Source organism: Coturnix japonica, chromosome 7, assembly GCF_001577835.2.
Source record: "Coturnix japonica isolate 7356 chromosome 7, Coturnix japonica 2.1, whole genome shotgun sequence".
NCBI classification, from domain to species: domain Eukaryota; kingdom Metazoa; phylum Chordata; class Aves; order Galliformes; family Phasianidae; genus Coturnix; species Coturnix japonica.
Genome location: NC_029522.1, coordinates 8,604,660 through 8,631,471, shown reverse-complemented (window position 1 = coordinate 8,631,471; position 26,812 = coordinate 8,604,660). Strand labels below are relative to the sequence as shown.

Below are 26,812 nucleotides of genomic sequence, written 5' to 3'. Positions count from 1 at the left end.
CTTCTGTGCGTGCTCCTGCAGATAACCCATCTGAAACTTGGTGGAAATTGCCTTATATAGATGGAATTTGCATGGTACAACGTGTCATTCCGAAGTATGGAATTCAGCTACAATCTGTTTTGCAATTCACTGGCATAGATCTCAAAATGTGACTACGTGATTGTGTAATATTTCACAAGCTTTGGATGTTCCCTGAATTTTTCACATAGCTTCATCTCAACCCCCAGATAGAAGGTAGAACTAACGAGGATGTCTGCACGAAGCTGTTGCCACAGATATATCACAAATATAATGAATGAGAGTACGGATAAAGAAGATTCCAAGTAGGAAGCAGCACAAGCGATTTGGCACTTTCCCGTTCTTCTTGGGAGAGAACAGACTGTGGTACTGGTGTCTGTACAGCTTGTTGTCTGCCATCTTTACTGTCCTTCTCAAGCTTTTCAGGGAAATAAATAGCACATTCACACATGTCAAAGAAGAAGAACTTAAAGCACTTGCTCTACAACTTCAGGAGGTTTTTAGAGCCAGTTATGGGAGTAGAAAAGCATTAAGTAAACTTATTGCATATGTGTGTATTTGTTTGTTATTAAAGCAGCATACGTGCTCTGACAGGCTTCTTGTGGAGCGTGGCTCTCTCAGGAATATAGATACATATTGTTAGTCTAGGTTACATGTTTCCAGATGTTACCATTACAAGCTATAAACAGAGCAGTATAGCTCCTGCTGATACTGTGATAGTGTGTTGTAATGATTTGGATGTGGACTGGAAACTGGTTTCCCTCGTGCCCACCATCTAATATTAACAATGTTTCTTAGTCTGTCATTTTCCTAGCTTTAATATAATTGGATAACTTGTGCATCGTGAGTGTAGGTATATGACTTAAGTCATGTTTGCAGTCCTGGCAAGGACGACGCACCAGGTAGCTGTTGTGCTTGTTCCCATAAATGTTTCTATATGTAGAAGCAACTGTTTTATTAGGATGCTATTAAAAGGTCACATTCTGTAGGCTAGCTTATATGTGAAGAATGAAACAAAGATTACTCACAACTGCATAATAAAGCTCATCAGTAAATGGAGGGGATATGTGACACCATGCCCAGCTCCTCGTCTGGCAGGATTTAATGTGGCACGTGGAACTGGCAGCAGAAGCTCCAGTATAGTTGGTTATTCTGGAGATTAAAATTCAGGCTGCTTGGTTTTGCATGGTGGTAAGTGTGCTTGCTTGCAGGTGTGGGTTGAGCCCCTGATAATGTCTATGCAGAAGGGTAGATTGAGTAAATTCAGGTTGAAATACAAGGGCACAGAGGGGCTTTTGAGAGAAAGCTCCCTGCATTGAGCTGTGAGATGTGCTGAAGCTCCAGGGTAGGCTGCTGCAGGTCCCTGTGGTGGAGCAGGATTCCAGGTGTGTTTGGAAAGGTGGATTTGTTTGATCACCTGATAGCATCTTGGGACAGGCAGCAGGAAGGGCAAGTGTGCCAGGGTGCTGTCAGACAGAGGGAGCTGGGGAGGAGACCATGCCTCCAAGTTGCATAGAGATGTGAGCTGAGTAAGTGAGGAGCCTGCTCTGAAAGAACATGAGCACCAGAACTGTGATCTGATACTCGCTGATCTGCGAAGATAGGGCTGGTGGTAGGTCTCAGATCACACACATTTGGCAGAGAAAGGGTTCCTCATTGTGAGGCTCTAGGAAAGGCACAGATCTGCTAAAACACAGCTGCGGGAACTTGTTGTTCTGTGCTACTTGTTGTTTTCCACCAAAGATGTAAATGATTAATAGGGAGGTTGCTGTAGGTTTTCCTGGCACCCTTCAGCACGCAGTCTGTGCAGGAAAGGCAAATGCCAATGCACTTTCTCAGCTGTGGGGGTGGCTGCAATAGGTGGCACTTAGTGCCCTGCCTGCTTCCAGGCTCTCGGTCCCACCCTGTTGAGCCCTGTGGTTTCCCCTGCCATGCTGCTGTGGCCTTTAAACATTTGGTTTACAGTTGCTGAGTCAAAGGTCAGTCGATCTGGATCCTACTGTAGAGTTATGTTTGGTACCGAGTCAAATACTTGTGTGCATTCTGACGTTTATTTTTAATTCACGCAGCAGAACAAGGCAAGAGTTGGCTCGGTAGCTCTGAATAAGAAACTGTAAATTCTAGTGGGGTTACCAGCTAAAAGAGAAGATTTTTTGTGTTTGTTTTTTTTTCCCTGCTTGCAATAATACATACTGAAGTTTTCCTTTTATAAGAAGTGTTGAGTTGTTGCGTTTCAGGACCTTTTAAATTCTCAGCATTAGTGGCTAATTGGGACGAATGTGTTATGTAGGAGTACATTCTGTGTTCTGCTGGCAAGACTCAGTTGCCTCATTGAGGACTGATGCTGGGAGACCACTGTTTAAGCTGATATTAAAGCCTGAAGGGGGAGAGAGAGAGAGAGATCTCCTCCCACTCTGTAATCTGCAGGATAAGGTTCCTGCATGGCAGTTCATGCAGCACGTGAGCCTCTGCTTTTAGTTCAGGGCAAGTGCTCTGTACGTGTCTCCTCACTTTGTTTTCAGCTCTCGCTGTGCAGGCTTAGCACAACACTTGCCTTTGCAGTTTTGTCCATTCTTTCTTTGCCAACAGATTTATTTGCACATACTTCCCTCTCTGCATTCGTGCTTTGAAGTAAAATATGTTACTAGTACTTCATTGTGGCTTCCCCCCCATGTCATATGCAGCCTGTGAATGTAAGCGTACTAAAGGGAAGCTAGTGTGGGCAGGAGACTTGAGAACACCCTTGATCTGCTTACAGGTCCTGCTGACCATGACTTAGGCCCTTTTTCTGCCTTGCTAGGATTTAGTGGCTGCGAGCCTGACCTGAGTCAGCAGGTCTTATGTGTCAGCTGGCATTTGGGAGTGTTTGGAGCTATATCAGATCCTAGGCAGTATAGGAAAAAACTAGAGAAAAGCAGTGGTGTTTGAATGGGAGGTGGGAGGCTGACCATGAAACTTGGTGCTTATGTATGTGGAGAAGGAACTAAGGAGCTTGTGAAAGTTATCTGTCTTTGATGTACAAACAGTGTGAAGGTGCAGAGGGAAGTCAGGGGAGGACTGAGGTACGGGTGTGTTTAATAGGCAGATTTTTCTGCTTCTTGCTGCCATCAAACTGTATGGCACTAGCTTGGTTTTGCCCCTTTTAAGCTGTTTCTATGACACGTTATTTTTGTAGCAAACTACATTTGCTAAGGAAACTGGGAGAGCAGTCCTTTCTGTATCATCATAGGAAAGACCACTGGCTCTACTGGGGATACACTTTCAACAGAGACTGTCTCCTTCCTGTACTATGTTATCTAATAAGGGCACTGCACTGATTAGAGATTGGCTGCTTTGCAGCAGAGCTCTTGTGACCATGCTATGGGGCTGACCCAAAAATGCCAGGTTTCCAAAAGGCTGAGGCAGTTCTGATGATGTGCTGGGTTCTGTCCCTGTGCCCCTATGCACTGCTTGCAGTGTCTGGCCTGAAACAAGGGCCTCGTTGTTGTTTCGGCCATTGGCAGTCTGAGTCCTGGGCACAGGGCTTTCTGTGCTGTGCTGCACACAGCAGGGACACCTGTTACGCTGAGCCTGAAGCAGTGCATTTGAAAAATAAAGGATCCGTGGTGTTGTCCCAAAGGCATGGAACAGCTTTCAGGAAGCATCATCCACGTGCAAGCGGTGTCAATGTGCCCCAAAGCTTAGCTGTACCTGTTAGCCAAGCCCTGGCAGGGTATGTTTAAAAGGAGTGTACTGTGGGTGAAACAACAGTGTGGCAATGTTAAACCTATAACAGCTGCTAATTGCCACATGAAAAACTGCAGTGCTTGAATGGATGAAAAGCACCCTGCATATGCAGATTAGATTTGCTGTGTGTTCTTGGGAACTGTGGGAGGCTTTAGTTCAGTTTCTTCTTAAGGGCTTTCTTAGCACAAGATAAAGTGAGGTGATTAGTTGTGTGGGAAAGCTAGCTTTAAATGTGGGTCTTGGTTATCCCTTGTGCATTTGTTAGGAATAGGAATTAATGCTTTGAAGGTATTAAGTTGGCTTCTGCAGTTGTCCTTCATAGTCCAGAAAGCAAACCTGAGCTGATCCCGGAGGCGTTGAATGAAGGGAGTGTGCTTTGCACCCAGCACTGGGATCTGGGTTCACCTGAGGTGGCCCAGGACAGCCACAGATGGCAGAGATCCAGGAATACATACCCAGAAGTACGAGAATTGCCTGCCCTGCCACCTTCAGACTGGCAGAAGGGATGGTGTCCAAGCACCGTCCCCTTCCCCCAGGTCCTATTTGTATAGCAGAGGGCTGGGAGTCTCATACATTCAGTGTCAGTGCTCATCTGGGAACATGGGCAGTAAGACAGCTGGCACTTCTGAACAGCATCGTCATTTTTTGCTACAGATACAAAGCTGAAAAGGTGCTCGGCAGAGGAGTGTGGAGACTGAAGCTGCAATTTCCTGCTGAGTTTGGGTACCAGTTAAGTAACTTTTGAACAAGGAGGAAGGGGTCTCTTGCAAAAAACAAAACCTGCAGAGATCTTCCAGTTCTGGCAGTACACTTGAAATGTTCCACAAATTGATGCTGTCTATTACACAGCTAAAAGATAGGTAGTACTGATGTTTCATCAGCCAAGGAGAACTTTATCTTTAACAGCAGCATGGATTTTTCTATAGTTGGTTCCTTTTGTTTTTTTACTGTAATGGTAGATGCACAGCTGCCATCCCAGGTGAGTATTTGGGCAGTGGATATAAGAGTGGTAGGAAATCAGGAGGCTCTGCCCTTCAGCTGGAGTGCTCTCCTGCCCACCTGCCTATGGAGCAGATGTCCATGCGCCTCCCAGGAGCTGGCAGGTAGGCACATGGGAGTGTTGTGTTTTACCCAGGCATGTTGAAGGAAGCCTGGAGTGTGGAACGCCTGCTTTCATCTTACTCGACTTAATAGGATTTGGATATATGTTTCTTTGTATACATGTTTTGCTGTATTTTCTGCATAAATGAGTTTTCACCCATCCAGGCTGGCTTACAGCGTGTTGTGTTGCTGTTCATTCATTCACGCTAGCTTTTGTTTCCTTGTTTCTTTCCTCTCCCTTTTCCCCCTTAGATCTATCAAGTTCAGAAGGTAGGGCTTGCTTGTTCATTCTTGTTTGCATGTGTGTGTTCTCTCACAAGTCTTGTCTGCACCTCAGAAAAGCTTCTTAAGAATGGAAGATATGAAGCAGGCTTTGTTTCCATGCCTTCATGTCTCCTTTCCTCTCATAGCCTTGTGGAGTGGGTAATAAAGGGGAGAGAGGGAAGGTGACCTGTTTGACTACGTGCTTTAGTATCATCTTTTCCTCTGACTATATGACAAGGAATCAGTGATAAGGAGAAGAAGAGTTTTGCAAAGCAGCCGTCCTATGTGTTTGGTGGCTCACCGTGTCACCAAGAGCTGTGCAGACACTTTGCTGCTGAAGGCCAAGTACATCGTTGCACATGCTGCAGGCTGCATAAGCACCTAATGGGTGCCAGGAGGAAGGACTTCTGGATGACTTTGCATGCAGAAAGTCACTGAAGCAAGTCAGGGGCACTGTGTTTGAGTTTGTAATCGCTTGGTGAATAAACTGTATGGCCTTTCTTCCAGTGTGCCTAAAATGTTTAACCACTTTGTTGTTTGATGCTCTGTCTGCACAGTTCCAAGTCGTGATCTCTTCCCTCTTCCCAGTTATCTTCTCATTGCTCTAAAAGGTGGCTTAGCTGATTATAATAGCTGTAATGGAGGTCACCTGCTACGTAACAAGAATTTGGGGTTTTTGTTGGCTGTTCTGTGTCTGCAGCAAGTGGATTGCGCAGTACATAAAGAATAAGGAAATTTCAGAGGGGGAGAGAAAGCATGGATTTCTTTAAGCCTGCTCATTTTCCACTATACTGAATGATTTTTATCCTAGTGTTTTTAATTGCATGCTGAGTGAGAAATGTGTCCCAAAACCACAGCCTGCTTGTGTTGCTCTGATACTCCTGGGCCCTCACTGCATGTCTCCCTGGCTTGGTGTAGCGATGTGTGCAGTTCTGGAAATGCTGTTCTCCTCTCTGAGTGCATATGTGTATGAGGGTAACTACTGAAATCATGCTCTCGTTGAATCCTGACTTGGCTAGTTTGATGACAAACCCATCTTACTCTTGTATTTATTTCTGGAGTTGGCCACGTGCTGAGTGAATCAAATCAATGTCTTCCTGTGGATTAACAGGCTTGTTATCAATTTCCTGTATGGGAGCTAATTTAATCTGTTGGTACCTATGCAGCCCCACAGGTGACAAAGAAGCTGTTTACTCTTGGTGTCCTGACATGGATGAGGAGATAAATGGGTTAGCTTCATGGCATCCCATAGTGAGTTTGCAAGTTGAGTAGTTTCACTGGCACTTAGTGAGCAAATCTGATCCGGAGTTCTCTTTCAATGGTATTAATGTCATTAATTACTGAATTTTAATATCAGTTTTCAGGGTAGAAGAGGACTTGAGTATGGAAGAGGTATATAGCTAAATGATGAAGGCATTTTTCACTTCCAGCAGATCCCTTGTGGCAGAGCGCTTGACTTAAAGAAAGGATTGGGAAGTGTCTGGAGCAAAATAGCTGAAACTTCAGATGCTGTCGGCTCAGTCTGGTGTGAGATGTGTGATTTAGATTAAAATAGAAGTAGTCTCAAGGCTATTGCTTTCATTAATGGTTTTCTTTTGGGGATGTGAATCATGTAGCTATGTCATTTCAAATGGGTGGAGGAAGAGACAGCTGTACAGGTCTTTCAAGGAGTGCTTCCTCATCTCTCTTCTGCAGGACTTAATTCAGAAGCCTGTGTCAGAAAGTAAGCTGAGCCAAGAGCAGGCAGTAGGAAATATTAGTGTACTTATGGGCCTTTCCTATGTGTGAGAAAGGGTCCTCTGTCTTTGTCTGGAGTTTTTAGGATGCTTTTTTCCCCCTTGGATGTGTGTAGGTTCTTTGTTTGTGTTTTTGTTTTATTTAAATCAGTTTTTAACATCAGAAAATCTTGCCCATTTTTTTCTTTGGGAAAGAGGGAGCCTCTAATAAGGCTTTACCTGATCTGATTTACCACAAAGCATAATCTGTTGGTTCTGCTCTCATACTCAATCCTGACCAGCTGGAATTCCTATAGCTTTAAGAACTAGGCTCACTTTCAGGATGTGATTTACATAAACCTTAATTTTACAACACGCTGTCATACATATTTTACTTCTGCCTGGAAACAACTGGTCAGAGCACGTACAAGGAAGCTTGCAAAGCTTGGAAAAGCAGTAGTTAATATAATCCTCTCTAATTCATGTTGTCTGAGGGTGAAGTTTCACTCAAGTGCAGCTTGGCTAGGCATTGCATAGAGATTCTGGGTGTATTTGAGCGCTGAGAAGCCTTTGTACAGTTTGGCTTCTCCATAATGTCCCAGTGCAGCAACCCTGTGTGTATTCTGCTTTATAATGGGCTGTCTTCAGAGCTATTGAGATGAAAAAAAAGTCGGTCTGAAGGTGAATATAATTTTGTTGAAAGGAAATTCTGAAGTGGGAATAAACTGGTGCAGTATCAGAGAGCTCAGATGTTTCTTCTTATTTATTACTAAATAGAGAGTGGGGTTTTGGAGCACAAGTCAAGTTACATTAATACCATTGAATGAGTGCAAAATGCCGAGCCTCAATGATGAACAAGATTCCAAATGCTGCTCATTAGTTAATGTTTCACCTGCTACTGTTCTGCTTCATCAAGCCTCTGTAAAGCAGGCGGGAGTACGCACTTTTTTTCTTTTTCCTCCCACAAATACACAAACCTCAAAATGTGTAACCCTAAATTGCTCTAAAATACATCCAGTACTTCCTTGAGCAAGTCTTCCATTTGCCCATTACTGTGCTTTACCATGGTGATTTTCCTCACACCGGAATGTTATGGTGCCATTGTAAATGTGAGCTTCCTGAGATTAGATTCCAAGTGTGTGTTTGGAAAGGATGAAAAATCCTGTTGAGCTTGTTGATCTTCAGCAATTCGCTGTCTGCTGGGAATGCAAGGTCAGTGGGAAGTTCCGAGAGTTATGCCAAGAACATCTGACCTGCAAATGAGTTCAGGTAGGACAGCCTGCTAGGGAAACATATGACGTGGAACTAAAACACAGGGACCTTTCCAACCATGTTACTCTGATGTAAAGGATCCTCAAGGCTCCTGTTTTACCATCAGTGCCAAGATGATCAAGATACAGGCAAAAATGAGATCTGTGGAGTTAAGAAAACAGTAAGGATGCACAGATAATTTTCATTTTATTCAACTTGTCTTCCCAGTTTGACAGATCTGTACAGCAAACACAGTTTGACAGCATTTTTCATCCTAGTAATATTTTGTGTTCAGATCCCTTATAATGAGTCTTGACTTAAATGGGTCAGAAATTCAAGACTCATTATGCCCTTTGCTCCTTTCCTAGTAGTGCTGTTTGGTTTTCTTTTCCCTTGCTGAGCAATAGGGAGCTGTGTAGGGGTCGGACTGTCCCAGTGAATGCGCCTGTCTCTGTGCTGGGAAGTTTTGATGGGCATCTGCTGCATCAGACTTGGCACCCAGTGGATCCTGTCACTGGCATGGCTTTGAAGTCCGCATGTGTGAGTCTGTGCACTGGCAATGCATGTCTAAGTGTTCAATATGTGCCTTTCTCATCTAAATTCCATTTTTCCCTTTTCTGTCTGTAGAAATATTATGGTCTGGATACTAAGTGGGGCGACATCGAGCAATGGATGGTAGGCCTTGATCAACATAGTTAATCAGCTGTTGTGTGTTGAAGTTTTGTGCAGTTAGTAGAGTTTGAGACCCCACCAAGTAGTTATTTCCATACACTGGAAATATGCTCTTAGCATGCAGGTTCTTGCAATCCATATTAGTTCCTGATAGCAGATTAAATCTGGTACGGGTTTGGTTAGAGCCATCTCTTTTTGCAGACCTCTATCTCCATCCTATCACTTGAAGATTGGATTAGCATGTAGACCCAATAGAGCCACTAATGCAAGGAATATGTATATACTCTCTTTATTTCTTGTGGATTTTGCTACAATTTGAACTTCTTCAAAGCTGTCTTCAGGTAAATGCTGGGCAAATTTTATTTGTGCTTCTGCTGTTAGCTCTGTCCATTCCTGATGCAGTAGTAGTAGTACTGTGGCAGTGCTCACCTTTTCTGGTCTTGGATCTCATTAGTTGCTAAGTTGCTAGAGTTGGCTTAGTGACTTAGACACAGATGTGGCCATTAGCAGCATCAGTCTGTTTTAACAGCCATAACGTGAGATGAAAGGATTGCTGAAGGGCTGGGAGACATTTCCTTCATGTGTCTGTCTGGCATAAGTTCATGACATCGCTTAGCAGTGATGCCGGATGAAAACTACTGTTCCCTGGCCTTGTGGCCTTTCTCTACAATCCAAATAGTGCATGCTGTAAGAGGCACGGTGGAACAGCTGACTTCCAGTCTGGGAGATGACTTCCTTCATAATTTGCTGGCATAAATGCTGGCTTGCTGCATCCCTGCTTTAAAACCTGCTGTCCAAGGGAGCAGCCAGTCACTGGAGATGCTCCAATATTACAGATGAGCAATTTAGTCTCCCCACATAGAATCATAGCATGGCCTGGGTTGAAAAGGACCACAACAATTATCTGGTTTCAACCCCCTGCTACGTGCAGGGTCACCGACCACCAAACCAGGCTGCCCAGAGCCATGTTCAGCCTGGCCTTGAATGCTTCCAGGGATGGGGCATTCACAGCCTCCTTGGACAACTTGTTCCACTGTGTCACCTCCCTCTGGGTGAAAAACTTCCTCCTAATATCCAACCTAAGCCTTCCCTGTCTCAGTTTAAAACCTTGCCCCCTTGTTCTATCACTATCCACCCTTGTAAACAGTTGTTCCCCCTCCTGTTTGTATGCTCCCTTTAAGTATTGGGAGGCCATACAGTGAGCCTAGCTCTATGTTACAAGTAATTCCCTTGCTTAAAAATCAGCTCACCTCTGAAAACCATTAATTCCATTGTTGAAACTAGTTTTTCCCCTGTTTTTTGCATTTTTTTCCCCAAATTCCTCGTCAAATCAGTTGATTGAACTGTAACACTTGCTACAGCATTTGCACAGCCTCTGTCCCACACAAGGTAATGATGCTGGTGGTGGATTTGTCCTTTCAACGCTTCACTCTTTGTTTTTCTCTGCTGCCTCGCTAGGAAGACAGTGAGCGCTATTCACGTAGAGCCCGAAGAAATGCCTCGGTTAGTATGTTGTGCTTTTGCTTTTCCTTTGTAGCTAGGCATTGCTCCTGAATTAAACAGATGTGAGTAAAGCAGTTGCTTTTTAAAAGGAAGAAAAAAACCCAAAATGTTCCCTTCCCCCACAACTGAATAAAGCCCCAAACTCACTTCCTGGCTTCTCTGCCCTCTCTCCAGTCATTCTGAAGAGCTCTTGCGAGCTTGCTAGAATAAAGGGGTGGGGTGAAGGATGGGGAAATAACCTGCCTGGAGTGCGTAATGTTCATGTATTCAACTGTGGGCTGAGAACGTAAAGCCAGGAGTAGCTGAGCAAGTTTGTGTTTTGTCCTGTAGTAAAATGCTGACTGCTTCTTGGGCAGGATATGGCTTAATTTACTGTTTGCTTGGAGTTCAATGCAATTCTTTTTAATTTGCCAACTTATTCTTCCTTTTTTTTCCTTCTGTCCCATCAAAGCTCACCTGCATTTACATCACTGCCTGTTATTTATGTTCATTTCATTGTTTTCTTGTCTCTATACTTTCTTTTGATAGGCTTCGGATGAAGATGAGCGCATGTCAGTGGGTAGCCGTGGAAGCCTGAGGGTTGGTAAAATGTACCATTTAAGTGTGCATGTGTGTGTTCTGAAGCTGCTGTCCTGTAGCACAGAGTCATTGTCCTGCGCCTTTACTTAGTGCTCTGCAAACATCTTCCTTCCAAGGTCATGCTGTTTTCTGTGCTCAGAGTGTGCTTTATTTTGCACTGCTGCATTTAGGCCAGTAATTGCTTCAACCCAAGGAACTGTCTGATTTGTATTCACTGTTGAGAAACGTGAGCAAAGTGTGTGATGCCTACCCTTCTGGTTAATGCTACTCACTGTTTTGTCACAGGAAGAACTTAGCCACAACTTTAGCCTGTGTGGCTGTGGGAGTCTTGTAAGCTCCCTTGCTTGATTGTCAATATGGAGAACTGAGTTCTGGGGAGAGATTAGTAGGGCACCCAGTGCCACAATGCACCACTGCTAATCTGTAGGAAAGCCTACAATGCTTTTTCTCCAACTATCAGTACAAAGTTTGTCCATATAATACGCATACAAATCTTTACTGTGGGTAAACATAATCAGCTCTTATCACTGTGGAACTAGTTAAGCAGTTCAGTTCTTAGCGGCTAATACTACTGTCACAGCATGTGCTGGTGGTCTTTCAAAGATGGTTGGAGCCTACTGCTTCTGAGATCTGCACAGAGCATTCAGCTGGCAGCACAACAGGAACACCGACAAGGCAATGGAGGGAGCGCCCAGCAGTTCTGAACACAAATCAGCTGCTGCCAGTTGGTTACAGAGTCAATTGTGCCTAAAACAGACATGTTTGAGAGTAACTCCATCTCCTGATGCTGTTCCCAATTTATCAGTGCTACTAGTTAGGTGATTTAGACTGGACAGTCGGTTTTATTTTTATAGATCGATCAAGACCAATGTTATTTGCAGCATGGTCTGTGTTGCTAATCATTGTGTTCAGTGGGAAGACTTCTTGTCTTCCTGGGAATCTGCTATTGATTCCTTTGGTGCATTTTTATAACGTACTCCTGATTTGTTTTAGTACACTTAAACAGGATCCTTGCATTCTGTTCTCCACAGTCCCTGGAGAGGCTTTCCTGACACGTTCTCCTGGAGCAGTCCTTTGCTTGGCTGGCTGATAACCACTGCTCTTCTGCCAGAGAGGGATCTCCTGTGCTGTAGGGGGTGGCCCATAAATACCCAGTACTTCTGTAAATAATGTCCTTTTCTGACAGGACAATCTGGTTGAAGCTTTACTTCCTGCTATTTCCAATGATGTTGCACAGACTCTCCACTGCCCCCGTAAAGTAGCGTTCTGTGAACGTTCTTGTGCAAGACATCTGATGCTTTGGGCGTGCACAGCAAGGGCCTTGTGTATCTCAAGGCTTCCATCCCTTATCTAGCGTCACTGGGATTGGAGGGGAAAGGGAGAAATAAACCTGCACATTCATTTAGTCTGGTTGGAGGGTTACCCTTATGCTTCATTTATTTTTTTTTTAACTTGGAATTAGGTGATAAGAGTACACACGGATTATTTTCCTAACAAGCTGCTGCATACCCATGCTAGAAGCCTGACCACATCTGGTTATCAAGGTTTATCTCCTATTTTTCCCACGTAAAACAAAGAACTGAGCAACTACCAACTAAAAGTCACCTCTATGGACATCCGAGCTACTTTAGCGTGAAGGAAGTGCTGTTTGTGTCCATGCAGGCTTTTTAAAACTCAACACCGCTCTTCATTTCTGGACATTAAAATACCATTTCCTCACTATTTTTGTTGTGAATGTCGTTCAAGACTTTCACTTTCTGATAGCTGATCTTGTATTTTTGGCACTCTGGGTCACTGGGAGGCTGGCTTCAGTAGGAATTACTCTTTGAAGCATTGGTTCTTTTCCAGCCCTCAACAGGGGCTGCACCAGAGGTGTTTGTTAGAGCACGAGCCAAGTTCTTGAAGCTCTGTGGCTGGGCTGTGCTGTAGCCAGTAACCTACGAGTCATAATGCTTTCCCTAGAGCATCTGTGCCTCCTGCAGGGAGAATGTCGGCTGCAGAGGTTGGACATCTTTAGTAGCTTTTCCATGGCTCATCCTGAAGCCATCAATAATGTCCTGCCTTTCTTGTTTCTTTCCCACGCAGTTTTTCTTAAGGAGGCTCAATAACATCATCGTGTACGTGAGATACCGCTTTCCTTCAGTCTTGACTGCAAGTGCCTTTGTTCCCCTTCTTCTCAGCTGGCTGTCATCTGAGACTCCAGCATGTAACACTGCTGCTATTAGTCACTCAGGACACAATTTGGGCACGTTTTATTGCTTTGTCTGCCCAATAAAGTTCCCAGCTTCCAGCACTGTGCATCCCTAGCATTATATTTGTGGGATGTTCATCTTTTAGGGGATGAAGAAGGTTGTTTGACATCACTTGCTTCACCATTTTCTGTTGTTGTTCTGATTTCTGTTTCTTTCATGCTTTGACAGTCTCATGTGGAGTATGCCAGCGCCTATCCAGTGGTGAGAATAGCCTGAAACTTGCAGTGTGTGTTTAAAAACTAACTGTGAAAAAAACTAATATCAAGTGTGATAGCTCATCTAAGGTGAGGGATGAGTGTTAATACAGCTCGACGCAGGATGCTCATTGACTGCATTGAGGTAGATCTGCATCTCAGGGGCACAAGAGGGACTTAGTAGGGAAAACAAAGCAAACAGTGGGAGAACGGATTTATAGACTCTAGCTGTTTGGTTTTTTTTTCCTCACTCTTCTTCATTCCCTGCCCTATTTCAGATTAGGAATGCAGTGAATCTGTTTGAGTGACCTATATACAGAAATAGTCTAAACACATTTGGATTTTGCATGGATGTATTGATGTAGTAAGTATAGACAGCTGGTAGCTCAGTAAATTGACTTAACCCAGCAAGCATGAATAATTTTAACTGTGACTACTAAATTTAACAATACTATCATTACTGTGAACAATATTCTCTAATAGCTGACCGTTTGACTTTGAGATTTGATTTTTTTTCCTGTGTGCTTACTGAGCCATGTTCTATAGAGCTGGAGAGATGCTGAATGGATGGATTTGCTCAGTGCTGTGCATGCCTGGCTCTGGTGTGTGCATGCAAATTCACTGATCTTTTCACCCTGCGTTCTTAATCTCACTGCAGGCTGGATTAGAGAATGAAAGGACCAAATGGAAGAACTACTCCAAAGCAGTATGTATCTTCACTGTTGGGCTGATGTTTTTGCATATGAAAGTGATGTGATGAGACTAGAAAAGCAAGTACACTTTAAGTCACACTTGTGACTTGTAAGGTCACCAGCCCAATGTCAAGGATACAGTGCAGCTCTCAGACTTGTGTCCACAGGAATGCCTGGAATTGCTTTATCTGCTGAATGTAGCATGATCCAAAGGTCTGTGGCAGCATCGTACCTAGAGAGCCTCCAGAAACACTCAGAACGTAGCTTAGGCTTTAACATTACACAGTGAATAAGGTAAAGTTGATGGTAAATGCGTAGTAAAGACTGAATCTTTTCACCTAAGGAAAGTAGTATTTTTTTTTTTTTAAATGTATGAACATAGTAGGTTAGCCCCAATTAACAACAGCATTTGGGTTCTTAGTAATTAGGCAGTACTTCAGAAGCCCAGCATTTGCAAATTAGATGTATATTAGCTAAGGGTGCTGAAGCTTTAAGTTAGAAATATTCAGGGGGCTGAGGGAGCTTGATTACATCCAGCATTGTCTGATCGTTGGTAGCACAAATATTGGAATTAATTTCAGATAGGGATGTTAGTTATTCAGTACAACACATGGCACGTTGTGAGTGGCAGTGCTTCCAGACAGGGTACTCAGTGTGCTGAGCTGATGAAACACAGGGAGAACTCAGTTGCCCTTCCAATTTGGAAGGAAATTAATGACAGGCTTTCCTTTAATGCAGCAACATTTTGACAATTCCATACTGTAACGTGGTAAATGTGAGTATTTATCAGGAAACCTAATGGCATTGACCCTGCCTAAAATTGCTCTACTAGGGCCTGCACTGTGAAGCCAGACTTGCACAGAAGGTAAAGAGTAGTGGGCTTTCATGCACTCAGGGTATCAGCTGAAATCTCGTTCAAGGAACTAAGAGAGAGAAGGATCACTTCGTAGTTATCTCCAGTGTGCCATCCTGTTTGTTTCAGTTTTTGTAAAGGTTTCGATCAGATACTTAGCATAAAACAAAGGTCAGCAAGGTCTGATGAAGCTCATCCTGCAGAGCTTTAGTAGAGCATTGGCTTTGAAAAATATGAGCTGGAGAAAGAAGAGGACAGTGGTTGTAGTGGCAAAGAAAATGACCAGAGCTGTAATGCTTCAGCTTGAAATCTAAAAGATAACAGGGCAAATTAAACTCTCTGCATTGAGAAGTGCCTCGTTAACAGCAATAGATAACCTGGATTTGTGAAAAACAAGTCATGGCAATTCAACATGATTTCCCAAAGCAAGGTAATTATTAAAGAGCATAAAGTAAAAGTATGAGATGAAACTCTAATGTGACTCCAAGGATTTTGGTGTGCTTCTGCTTAACATTATTGAGCGAAACCTTTGCCAAGATCAAGTTATTGTAAAAGAGATGCAGTTAGTTGAAAAATAGCTTTTGGAAAAGCTAGCAGCTGGAAAGGATCTCATTTGGGCTCTTCCCATCTAGGACAGCGTTGTGTGCTTTTGAAGGGAAAATCAGATCTATAGAAGCCTGTAGTGCCTGATTATCTGCATATAGAGAACAAGGAGTTATCCTGAAGATTGGAAGAATGGACCGATCTGTTTAATGTTATTCTCTTTCTTGAGCTATGTAGTATATGATATTTCTTTGGCTTGGAAATGGGTTCAGGATGAGCTTAATGACTTGAGCTACATCACCCCGAATCTCTCATTTACTCTGAGCATGTTTGTGTTTTCTTCTCTCAGAGAAAACTTACGTGCAGCAGCAAGGCAGAGTGTTGAGTGTGCAGAGGACAACTAAACCGCCTTAAACCCTGTGCCGTCTTTGCATTGCCTTGCCAAGCATTGACCACTGGATGGCCACTGTCTGGGGTTCATTTTGGTTTAACTGGGGAAAGCCAAAAAGAGATTTCATGTATCATTCTTTGTCAGCTGAACAGAGTTTCTTGAATGTAAACTTAAGATTAAGTTCTTAGCTATAATCTGCTGCTTTTTAAGGTGTTCAGCTGCCAGGAATGTAAGTGACTACTGTGATATATTTATTACACTTTCCCGTCCCCTGTGTTTCCTTTTCATCCTCCGTTCTCTTCATGAGGAGTTTGAAGAGTTACAGGTGTTACAGTGCCATAATAATGGGGGAAGCAGAAGTTTCTTCTTAACAAGCAGAAAAGGGTCAAAAAGGCAAGCAGGAGTATCCTTGACATTTTTTGGCTGGTTTACAGATTTTGACGGACAAAAAAGTGTTCACATCCTCATGTTTGAAACCCTGACCTAGTTCTGCACTTCTGTTCCTGGTTTAGCATTGAAAAGTTCTCTTTCTGCTTTTGCTTTTCATAAACGGTGGCTGTCATGCACACTTGTCTTTTGGGTCTGCATCGGTTTCTTTTCTTTCCTTTTCTCTCCTTTCTTTCCGTAACAGACCAATGGTTATGAGGAAGACGTGTATGGATCATCCCAGAATAGAAAATCTAGCAGGGTTAGTATATTGTAGTATGATTTATATCGCTATAAAATCTCCTGCTCTATTTAATGGGATTAAATCTAATTAGCAAATTCTTTTGGGCGGTGAAGCAGGTTTTTCCTGCCTTGCATGTTGTGGGTTTTGCAGTTTCTCAGATGTAGAGGTGCAGCAATAAGCCGTTTAAAGAAAAAAATAAAACTAGGCCATGAGTGAGAAAGGAAGTCTCTGCATTAGATACAACTTGGAAGCCAGAATAGCTTAACCTGTAATCATAACTGGGTGAAAGTTGAACCGTAACAAGAAATATCTTGATGGCACCTGGCAGGGAGGGCTTGTAGGCACTGCCTGTGCAGGTGCTGTGTATCAGAGCTTGTTTTGCAGCCTGTGCAATGCCCTCACATTGTGCTGTAAGGCTGAGACTCCCTAGGCTGGGAGTAGTCTGTGTGCATTTGCACATGTGCAGTGCACTTGGCCTTTGGACTTTCCCAGAGCACATGCTGTTTGTTTGAAGTTTGCTTAACAAAGCATTTATTTGTGTGATAAATTATATAGAGGTTTTGGAAGTTCTCACAAAGGTGAACGGCCTGCGAAAGTGTTATACGTAGGTGTGTGGCATCACCTTTGATGTACTTTATTGCTAGGAATATTTACATCAGAAAAGCTTAACTAGTAACTCCCCTGCGTGTGTGCATATGGTTTTATGCAGTTGGCCTATATATGTTGATAAGATGAAATAGTGTTTTTTAAGCCATTACAAATCAGCATGTCCTGCTGCTGGCAGGACAAGAAGCCTTATGTAGTTATTCTGATGGTGTCCTTATTATTCCATGACATAGTCCAGGGGCAGGAAGAGCAAAATATGTATAAGAAAGTCATCCAGGGAAACACTGCTTGGTTTCCATTAAAATGGTTGAATATCCTCTTGGTGTGATAGGGGTAAAGACTTTTTATTTAAGTCCCTACTTCACAAATAGAAACAGTTTTCATGTGTCCTATTATTTTGAATGCAGTTTTCTTAATGCAATTACCTTTTTGTATCTGTGATCACATGGACTTTTGAGTATTCTTAGTTTCCTTATTTATGTTTTACTTCCCACTTGAAGGAGTTTAAAGTCATGTTATTGAGTTCTCAAGGGCTTTTTGTTTGCAACTAATGCAGGCTTCATACTACCCTGATCTGGGTCTTCACAACAGTGGCTATGCTTCCACATCTCAGCCTTCTTCCCAAAATGGAAACTGGGTCTGTTGTCTGCTGGTTTTGCCTGGCCTGTGCTTCTCACTCTGACTTCATTTGGATAATGTAACCTTGTGTATAAGAAATGAAGCTGCACCAATTGTCAGGAGCTGTTATAGGTCTTAGTGAAGCTGCCACAATCAGAAAGAAAAATCCCAAAGCCAAAAAAATTTTTTTGTTTTAAGATCGGAGAGAGTAATAGCAAGCCATTTTCACATTGGCAGACATAGTTTTTCCTTCGGTGCTCCTCCCTTTCCTGCAGTTACTTTGCTTGCTTTTGGCCTGAACTGCTTTGCAAAAGGAAGGGAAAATTTAATTGACTCAAGTTTTTAAGGCAATTCTGTTTGCCTGAAGTGGTGCTCGAAGCAAAATTCCAAAGCTTTCCAGTACCCTGAGAGGTTGGATTGTCCTCTGCACATGGATGGAGCTGGGCAGCATCATGCTGGTGCTTGAGCAGTGCTGTGAGCAGGACAGGGCAGCATCACTGCGCTCCTGACAGCTGGGGGTGGCATTAGGCCTGTGAGCTGGGACTGCTGCTGGAGCATCACACCCACTCACAGCAGTATGTACCTGCTGATCTGAGGTGTGCTGCATTGTGCAGGTGGTTACTAACAGTTTGTTTTATGGTGCTGTGATGTAGGTAGTCATAACTTCATTCTGAATAACTGGGGTTTCTCAGTGCAAGTGGCAACACACAAGAGGTGATCTTGCCGCAGTATGGAACCTACCATGTGTTGCTTAAAATATTTGCCTTTGCACGTAGTTCTGGTTTTGGTTGAAGTGAGGAGGAACACCCTTTCTGGCTGCTACTCACACATGTTGGGAGGCGATAACAACCACCTAAAATTAAATGACACTCTTGTGCTTCTCTTATACTTTGGTTTCCTCCCTTCCTGTAGGAAATGCATGTCTGCTTGGTATTCTCAGTCTTAGGAGATGAAATCTAATGCTTTTATGTAACACACAACAAATATTCTTTATGCTGGGTTTCCTTCTGTTGCAGTGTAATAATCCTAACCTTTTACCAACGCAGTGATTTCTGCTGTAGGCAGCCTTTCTGTTTTGTTTCATTTTTCTATGCCAAAAAGTGTTGTGCTTGTCTTTCCCAGCCCTCCTTGCTGTACAGCGATGCCCTGCCAGCCAGAAGTTACAGGGTTTGTTGTACTAACGCTTGAAGCACAAATACTGAAGCCACTCACTTCCAGCCATGCACATACTGTCTTCTACCTGTCTAGTTCTCTGGCTCCATTTCTTTCACATTCTGGTGTCCCTTGTCTGGTCCATCTGAATGCATGTGTGTGATGCTATTTGTATAGTTAGACTTCATATTGCTCCCGCTGGAATCATACAGCCGCTGGTTGTGAAGTGACAGTGTTCCCGTGGGCTTTTCTTGGGACACAGGCTGTCACCTATGTTTTGGTGTACCCTCAGGATGGATGGGAGTGGGCCAGAGAGAGGCAGTATCAATTCTTCCTTACTAGCCAAATTCCATGGTTCTCTTTAAAACCTAAACTCTGAATGATGCTCATTTTAATTGTCAACACTTCAAGGCAGAATTGCTACTGTTTCCTGAACTAGATGCTCACAGTCATAACTGGAGCCCTATATGGCATCTTTTTGCATTTTTTTATAAGTTTGGAAAACCAGCTTGTTGTTGGGATTCATGTGGCATTAATTTTTCCCATGTTTTGCGAGCACCAGAAATGAAAATCAGACAATAAACAATTTAAGAATTGATGTAGCCATTTTGGTCATGGGTAACATTAACGATTGAGTTGGTGACGGAAGAACTGCTAGAAACGCATGGCTATGTGATGGATATGGAGGAATCATTCAGGTTTTGCACGTATGTTGTGGGATTTCCCAGCCTGCTGACTTCAGGCTGTGTTAGTTTTTCACTTGCATGCTGCTTGTGGTTGTTTGCAGGAGATGCTCTTCATTCCCATGTCCTTGCACCGTGTGAGCCTTCAATGCTACAGAGTGAAAGTAGAAACTTAGATCTGTTGGTTTTGTTCTGACTGTCTTTTACTTGTAGGCGTCTGTGTATGACGAGAGTGTTTACAGTGGGAGCCGTCGATATAGTGCCTCTAGTTCTCGTGCTGTAAGATGTTTTCTGCATTTCCCCCTTGTTGTGTCCCTGTCCTTGTAGCTGTCTTTACCGGAGCGCAGGCTTTTTGAGGCTGAGGAGTGTTTAGGATGGACTGTGACAGACTCGTAGCCTGCTGCTGTAGCGAAGTGCAGGCACCAAAGTTCTGTGAGCTTCTATCAAATCCTAAATTCTGACAAGGTGGCGTAGTGATGCATTGACTTGGGCTCTGCTACCAGCAGTGTACCAGCACCAGGTGGTGTCACTGCTGTAGCAAGGGGAGCTCAGCTCTGCCCCCGTGCTTAGTTTCTAGCTCAGGTACCTTAGCAAGGCAGTGCGGGAAGTCCCTTTGCTCACTGAGATCTCATTTTTCTTCTGCAAACTGTGATTAATATAGATTACAAAGGAATCGCTTCCCTAGCATTACTTTGCTAGCATAACAGGCATAGCTGTTAATTTAATGTTAAAAACTTGCAATGAAGTTGGCTTGGAAGAGCAATCAAGAATGCCCATTGTGCCCTTGTTAGCCATTAAAGGGCCTTCATGTTGCATAACGCTGCTTCATTAGGAGTGCTGTGAATCTTGCTGCTATTGATCTTAAGCCTCAAATTACTTTGTGTTTCCTAATTATGCCTTGTTTGTGTTTGGCTGTGTTGTGGAACAGTCTGCCTGCACTTCAGTGGGTTTGTTGTTTGCACTTCACTAAGCTGGTTGTCATCCTTTGCATGACAGGTCTTCCTTTGCAGGTGAGAGCTCCAGATGACTCAGTTCTGATCTGGGGAGAAATAATTCCCAGTGGACTGTGGGCCTGCGAGCTGTTTACAGGCCCCACTGCTAATGGTCTGAAGATTAAATCTACTCTGGTGCTTGTTCCCTTTCATCTGTCCCCATCCAGCACTGTGTCACAGATACTGTGCCTCATCACCCTTCTGGTTTCATAGGACCATAGTGTGGCCTGGGTTGAAAAGGACCACAATGATCATCTAATTTCAACTCCCCTGCTATGTGCAGGGTTGCCAGCCACCAGACCAGGCTGCCCAGAACCACATCCAACCTGCTTTGTGTTGCCTGGTGGGCTGTACAAGCATGAGAGCTGAAGCATGCGACTTCAGCCTCATATGGCACAGCTTTGTCACAGCCATGGTGTTTCCAGTGGGCATTTCAGCATCACTGAAGCCCATAGCACTACTCTGCTGTCAGAGGGTAATGCAGTGTGGGTGGCTTTGTGGTCAGTGTGTTGGATTGCAGTCAGGGTTATTTCCCACTTACCCTGGTATCATATGTTAGTACTGTAAGCTTCATTTACACTGTGCGTGATGGAAGGTAACAAAGCAGACCACCAGTAGTGAAAGCCTGGGAGTCTCAGTAGTAGTTTTAGGGGATTCCTGTGGAGAAACCTTCAAATCAAATAAAAGTAGACACATATCAAAAGTATGGTAACTCTTTAGATTTCATATCCCAGATTAAAGGACTATAAAAGACACTCTCTGGGGTCACACAGCTCCTCAAGGTACCGGGGACTGAACTGGTGCTTGTTGTTGCCCTGAGCTGCCTGCTTCCCCTGCTCGGTGTCAGGCTTTGTGTAGGAGATCTGATGCACTGACATGACCCTTTGTAAGGGCCATGCTCACAGCGCCTAGAGGGGAGTGGTAATAGGAGAAACAATATATCTAGCAAATACCCAGGGACTTGGTTCACTTGTGTCTGTTCTGAATGTGTGTAGCTCATATATGCCTATGTTCTATAAAACCTGTTCTAATTGGGTACAAAGGTGCTGCTTTGAAATTGAAAAACACAGGGGAGTAGTTCTAAAATTAATATACAGGGTAAGTTCTAGGTCTGTTTCCCTGCTGCTTCCAACTTTCGTTTCCATTCTGTACTCCCACTGCATCATAAGCTCTGAAAAGAAAGCAGGATGCATGCATTCTTTGCCCTTGTCAGCAGCAAGCCAGCCCTTTCTGCTCTGCATCACTGCTTTGGTATTTGCTTTTATGAAGGGCTAAAATACTTCATTGGCAGTAGGTGAGGGATGCAGGTGCTGGAAAATCAGGAGGATTCTCCAGTCTCTGAGATGGTCTCAATTTCTGCTTGAATCACTGTAGAGCTGGCTGGTTATTGCTTTGGCCTGTGGAACATGGGTTCATTTTATACGTGCATGATGTCGGACATACGAGAAAGCTCTCTGGAGAGCCTCAGAGCTCTCAAAGACAAGTAGGATTGAGCCCTCTGTATTGAAACTAAGAGCTCTTTGACTGTGAATGGTGTCCTGAGGTATTTAAGTACAAGTTACTGTTATTGTTCTGCCCTACTGTGAATTGAATCAAAACTCTTTCCTTGGTAAACTTCAACTAGAATAACTGTTTGCCTCATGTTTTTTCAAGTTAACACTTGAAATGTCTGTTCTGACTTTAACTGCTCTTTCTTTGTCCAGCTGCATGTAACCATTTCTGTAACCGTGCATTGCTTTAATTTCTCTCTTGCTTCCTTTCCCAGTCCTAATTCTTTTCTCTCCTCTCTGCTTGCTGGTCCTGGATTGCTCATGGCAGCCTTCAGAGTACAGCTGTTACCTCGGTTCGGGATCTCGGGCGTCCTCGAGAGCCAGCTCTGCTCGGGCCAGTCCGGTGGTGAGCTCCTCTATTTTCTTTTGCTCTGAAACTGTTCCATTTCTGTCTTTCATGCTCTTCTCTGCACAAAGAGGTCGCTGTCCCTCAGGAGATGCTTTTTGATCCTATTAATCAGGCCATCCAGGTGATATTACAGATAAAGAAGTGATGAACCAGATGAAAAGTTACAAAAACAAAGGGAAATTTGAGTTAGCATTCTTACAGGAACTCAGAGGGTACTTCTATTATAAAGGCAATAAATTGCATAAGAATTTAAGCACAGTGATAAGGATACTTTGGAAGAGATTGCATTGTTGATGGATAGTGCTGCATCTCTTATGGCTGTTAAAATCAGGAAACCCTACAACTTATTGTAGCATTCCAATTTCTCTCCATTAGCTGTATGGTGGTATTACTGCAGGGCAATCTAGACCTTGGAGTTGAACATACTTGCGGACTATCAGGCACAGCATCATGAAGCGCTGGAGGTGCTATGTGTACTTAGCTTGGATAGCATCATGAACTTCTGACTGGTTGTGGCTGGGCAAGGCATAAACACTTAAGGCTGTGCAACTCCTGTTGTTGGCCAGGACATCCACTTTTTCCCCTGCTTCTTACCTGTTGTGGATTGCGTACCATATCCTCAAGATGCAGAGTGATCAGGATGGTGATATGAATTAACACACATAACTTTCCTCTCTAATCATAACATCTACTGCCTTGGTGACTTTTAAAGGAGAACATCTGTATACTCAAGATATCACAGCAAGGAGTGAGGTAGGCTGTACCATAGAAATTTGGAGTGGTGTTCTGCAGTAGCACAGGCTGCCTGCAGTGATGAATAGCATCATGTCTGCTGTCTTATATTGCACAGTTCCCCCCAGATGTGGCCTGCAGATTGGAAGTGTACTCTTGGCATTTTGTTCCACAGCTGGAACTGCACAGAATGCCTGCAGTGTAGCAGGGATGGGTGCCTTGAGCTCTGCCCACATGTTTATGCTGCTTACATTCAGCAGGGTCATTGAGCAAACCCTGTCCTCCCATCTGAGAAAAGTGATGAATAAAGTGCATGAATAAAGGCCTTAAAACTGAATTTTAATTACCCACAAGCCCAAAAATAATCAGTATAACCAGGGATACCATTATAGTCCTTAAACTGGTTACCCCTACACTGGCATTGGCTTATGTTACGTGTTTTTTTGCATGCATTCTGAGTCATTAGTGCAAGTTGCTGTTAGTAATAACAAAACACAGTTTGTCCCTCCTGGGACTTGTAGGGGATTTTTCTTATTTTAATTCTCTGCTTACAGTTTGGACTGTTTGCATGCAAGTGGGTGGAGGTGGTTAGTTGTGTCAGCACAGAAACTGGAGAGATGCCACGCTGAATTTGGTCTGCAAGGAGACAGGAAGCTCTCGGGGCTGAACAGGCTGAGTTTCCAGCAAGCTTTTGTCACCTACTGGTTTGATAGTTCACAGTATCTCTGTGCTGTGATAAAACTCAGTACCCGGCATGGAAGGTAAATATGATCTTTCTTCTGTTTGTGAGGCAGAAGAATGGAACTGAATTATTCCCTAGCTTGACTGACTCTCGTGAGGAATTAAGATATTGAGAAGGGAAAACTTTTGAACCAACGTTTGTGAATTAAAAATGAATTAAAGAGTAAGACATGCTGTCGCTTAAATCCTCTCTGAGAATTCTGTTTCTTCCCCCTTCTCTGTTCATTAAGCAGCATGCCAAAAGCTACAGTAATTTTGCCAGCTTGTGACTGGAAATGCAGTGCCACTCAATGAGGGCAGGCCTTGGGATGTGAATTAAAGCATGGCTGTGAACAGTGTTTCTCATATGAAGATGCTTATCACATTCGTGCCAGCAATGAAATGAAGTCAGCCACAGATTTATTTTGCTTGGAAGCAGTTATCTGTGTGCTGAAGCTTTACCTTTTCCTTGCACCAAAAGATTTACGTTGGGTGCTGGCAGGGCCTGTGTCTGCTTAGACCTCTCCAGTGCTCACTTATATTTCCAACACTGATAAGTTTGTTTAAACAGTGAGCTTTGGCATAACATGCATTCCTGAGCAAGGATAATTGTGACAGATCCACTTGAGACCTGACAAAGTTCAGCAGTGTTTTTCAGTGCTAATTGCTGGAGTTAAGGTGGCTCTTCCTATCAGACAAACACTCAGGATCCCTAAACCACTGGGAGCCACTCCCAGGCAGACAGAGGGGTGCAGATGTGGCTGGATGGGTTGCTCTGCTGGCTCTTCAGTGCAGGCCACTCTTTTCCTTTCAGGCCCTGCTGTGCTGTTTCAAGAGCAGGAAACGATCTTAAGTAGATCTGTCACAGCCAGTGCCTTGCTTTTATGAGGAAGTGATCTAAGTGCAAGATCCAGGAAGACCTGATTAGAGCCCTTTCAGTATGCAAATAGAGGTATGAGAAGGAAGGGCATGGACTCTTTGTCTGCTGTGATAGGACAAGGGGAAATGGTTTCAAACGAGGGAAGATTTAGACTGGCCATAAGGAAGAAGCTTTTTACAGTATGGGCTATGAGGCACTGGCACAGGTTGCCCAGAGAGGTGCAGGATGCCCATTGACTTAAAGATATGGTTAACTTTTCCTCTCCTGTGTGCAGCTGGGATATAATGCAGAACTGTCACCAGGCTTCAGAGCTGCATGGGAGGTTTTGGAGCACTTGTGTCAGACACTGCAGTGCTGCCATAGTCTCACTGTCTGGCCTGAGTAACCACTAACAGAACGGCTTCAATGGTTAGCCAGTCCTCTGTGGTGTGGAGAGAAATGCTTTTTCAGACACTAAAATGCTAAAATGATTTCAGTGTCAATGAAAAATAGGGCCTTTATCCATATACAGGCTTACAGGATGATTTTGTCTTGTTAAGTTTCCAGCTGCAGTGAGCCTCTGATATTGCTGACATCTTTGTAACATGGCTCAGGATTTATTCTGAGCTAACTTTCAGATGAGGCTGAACTCTGAACCCACAACACTTTTTACAAGGAGCAGCCTATTGCTCTTGCCAAAGCCTCCTGTACCTTTTTTGTGCACTAAGATATTAATTGCCCAACGTGTTGACAGTGAAGGAGATAATCTGTGTGATATACCTGTGCCTTGTAGAAACAGAAGATGACAGTGTTCCATCAATGCAAGGTCACGTATCGTTGAGTGAATTCCTCCTGATTTCTCTCCTGGCAAGTATGCTGGGCGTAGCATGGTGAAACTGAAGTATTTGTTTTCAGTCTAACTGCTTTGTAGTACTTTTGATTGCATGTAAATATGGAGGGTAAGTTTTTCAGACAAGAGTTTTTTATGACTTCAAATAAAGATGTTTTCCTGGATGTCCTTTGGTTTCTTACTGGATCAGATGCCCAAGGGCTCCTTGAGACTGGCTGAAGGCTGAACAGCTGGGGCTCCCTCTGCTGGCTGCCTGTGCTTGGGAAGCACTCCATCAGCGAGCAGAATGAGAACTATGGGAAACATTCATATCAAACAGCCTTCTGTCATTCAGACACTCCTTACAGCTTTTATGGTATTGCTGCCTTATAAACATAACTTTACATCTTTGTAATGATGTGATGCTGGGCTAAGGGAAATGGCTTTGCTCAAAACAGATGAAATGACCAGCAGTGATTCTTACTCTAAGGAGAAAATGCTGTGGCTGTTTCGTAGACTTGTGTAGCATGGAGTCATAGGGCAAAATAAAATCTCCTGTTATGTCTGAAACCACATTCATTGAAGAGGTTACTTAATAGCTTTGAGTGATTACATCCTATTGTAAGTCTCAATTATTGAAGATCATTTTGCAAGGAATCTGCAGCAAACATCACAGTATGGGAATGAGAGCCAAGCAGGAACATCCACTGCATTCATATCAACACATCAGCTTTAATGTCTTGCCCTTTGTAAATAGAAGCTTTTATTTGACTTGTGTGATGCTTCACTTAAAGAAGAGAGTAAATCTTGATTTGCATCTTATTAAGAACATCCTTTTGTCCTTATTCTACAAATTGTTGAAGAAAAGAAATGTTTTCTTTTGTACCCAGAAGCAACAATGCAGGCTTTTCCAAAGGCAGTATAGAAATTTGTGGATGTCAAAAACAGTGTGTGTGTATGCATTAGTCTGTGGTAACACACCAGTATTTATATCTTCTCAGATCTTTTGTTACGCAGCAAAGCAGTGTCTGGTTGGGCTGAAAAGCTGCCAAATGAAACCTATGCTGTCCAGGAATGGAAGTAATGGGGTACTGTGGGCAAAATGCAATATAAAAAGCGGGGCCATCTACACATTTCTGTGTATAATTACAAGGGGAAAAATATGAGTGCTGACTGGTTGGAAAGAGATGGCAGCTTTGAGTTAGTTCTCTCTGATGAAATGCATTCTTAACTTAACCTCAGCCTTGCCCTGCCTTCTTCTGAAGCAGATCTCTGTTGCTTTCTTGGTCATTTCAAAA

At 43.4% G+C, this 26,812-nt stretch overlaps 1 protein-coding gene across 40 annotated transcripts in view; it reads left to right on the top strand.

Annotated features, from left to right (window-relative positions):
• LRRFIP1 (LRR binding FLII interacting protein 1) overlaps positions 1-26,812 on the top strand; it is an 85,607-nt gene that overhangs the window by 37,158 nt on the left and 21,637 nt on the right. For 8 of the 40 annotated variants that reach the window (XM_015868060.1, XM_015868027.2, XM_015868041.2 and 5 more), the window contains exons 3-13: positions 5,098-5,115; positions 8,703-8,750; positions 10,206-10,250; positions 10,779-10,829; positions 13,250-13,282; positions 13,934-13,981; positions 16,386-16,442; positions 17,587-17,667; positions 18,771-18,815; positions 19,697-19,762; positions 22,294-22,371. The exons of 7 other annotated variants lie outside the window; for them this stretch is intronic. In XM_015868060.1, the coding sequence (XP_015723546.1) occupies positions 5,098-5,115; positions 8,703-8,750; positions 10,206-10,250; positions 10,779-10,829; positions 13,250-13,282; positions 13,934-13,981; positions 16,386-16,442; positions 17,587-17,667; positions 18,771-18,815; positions 19,697-19,762; positions 22,294-22,371 (570 nt within the window). Of the gene's footprint in view, positions 1-5,097; positions 5,116-8,702; positions 8,751-8,966; positions 9,089-10,205; positions 10,251-10,778; positions 10,830-13,249; positions 13,283-13,933; positions 13,982-16,385; positions 16,443-17,586; positions 17,668-18,770; positions 18,816-19,696; positions 19,763-22,293; positions 22,372-26,812 lie in introns of those variants that run through there. 25 more of the 40 variants (XM_015868061.1, XM_015868064.2, XM_015868031.2 and 22 more) reach the window with 16 other exon arrangements.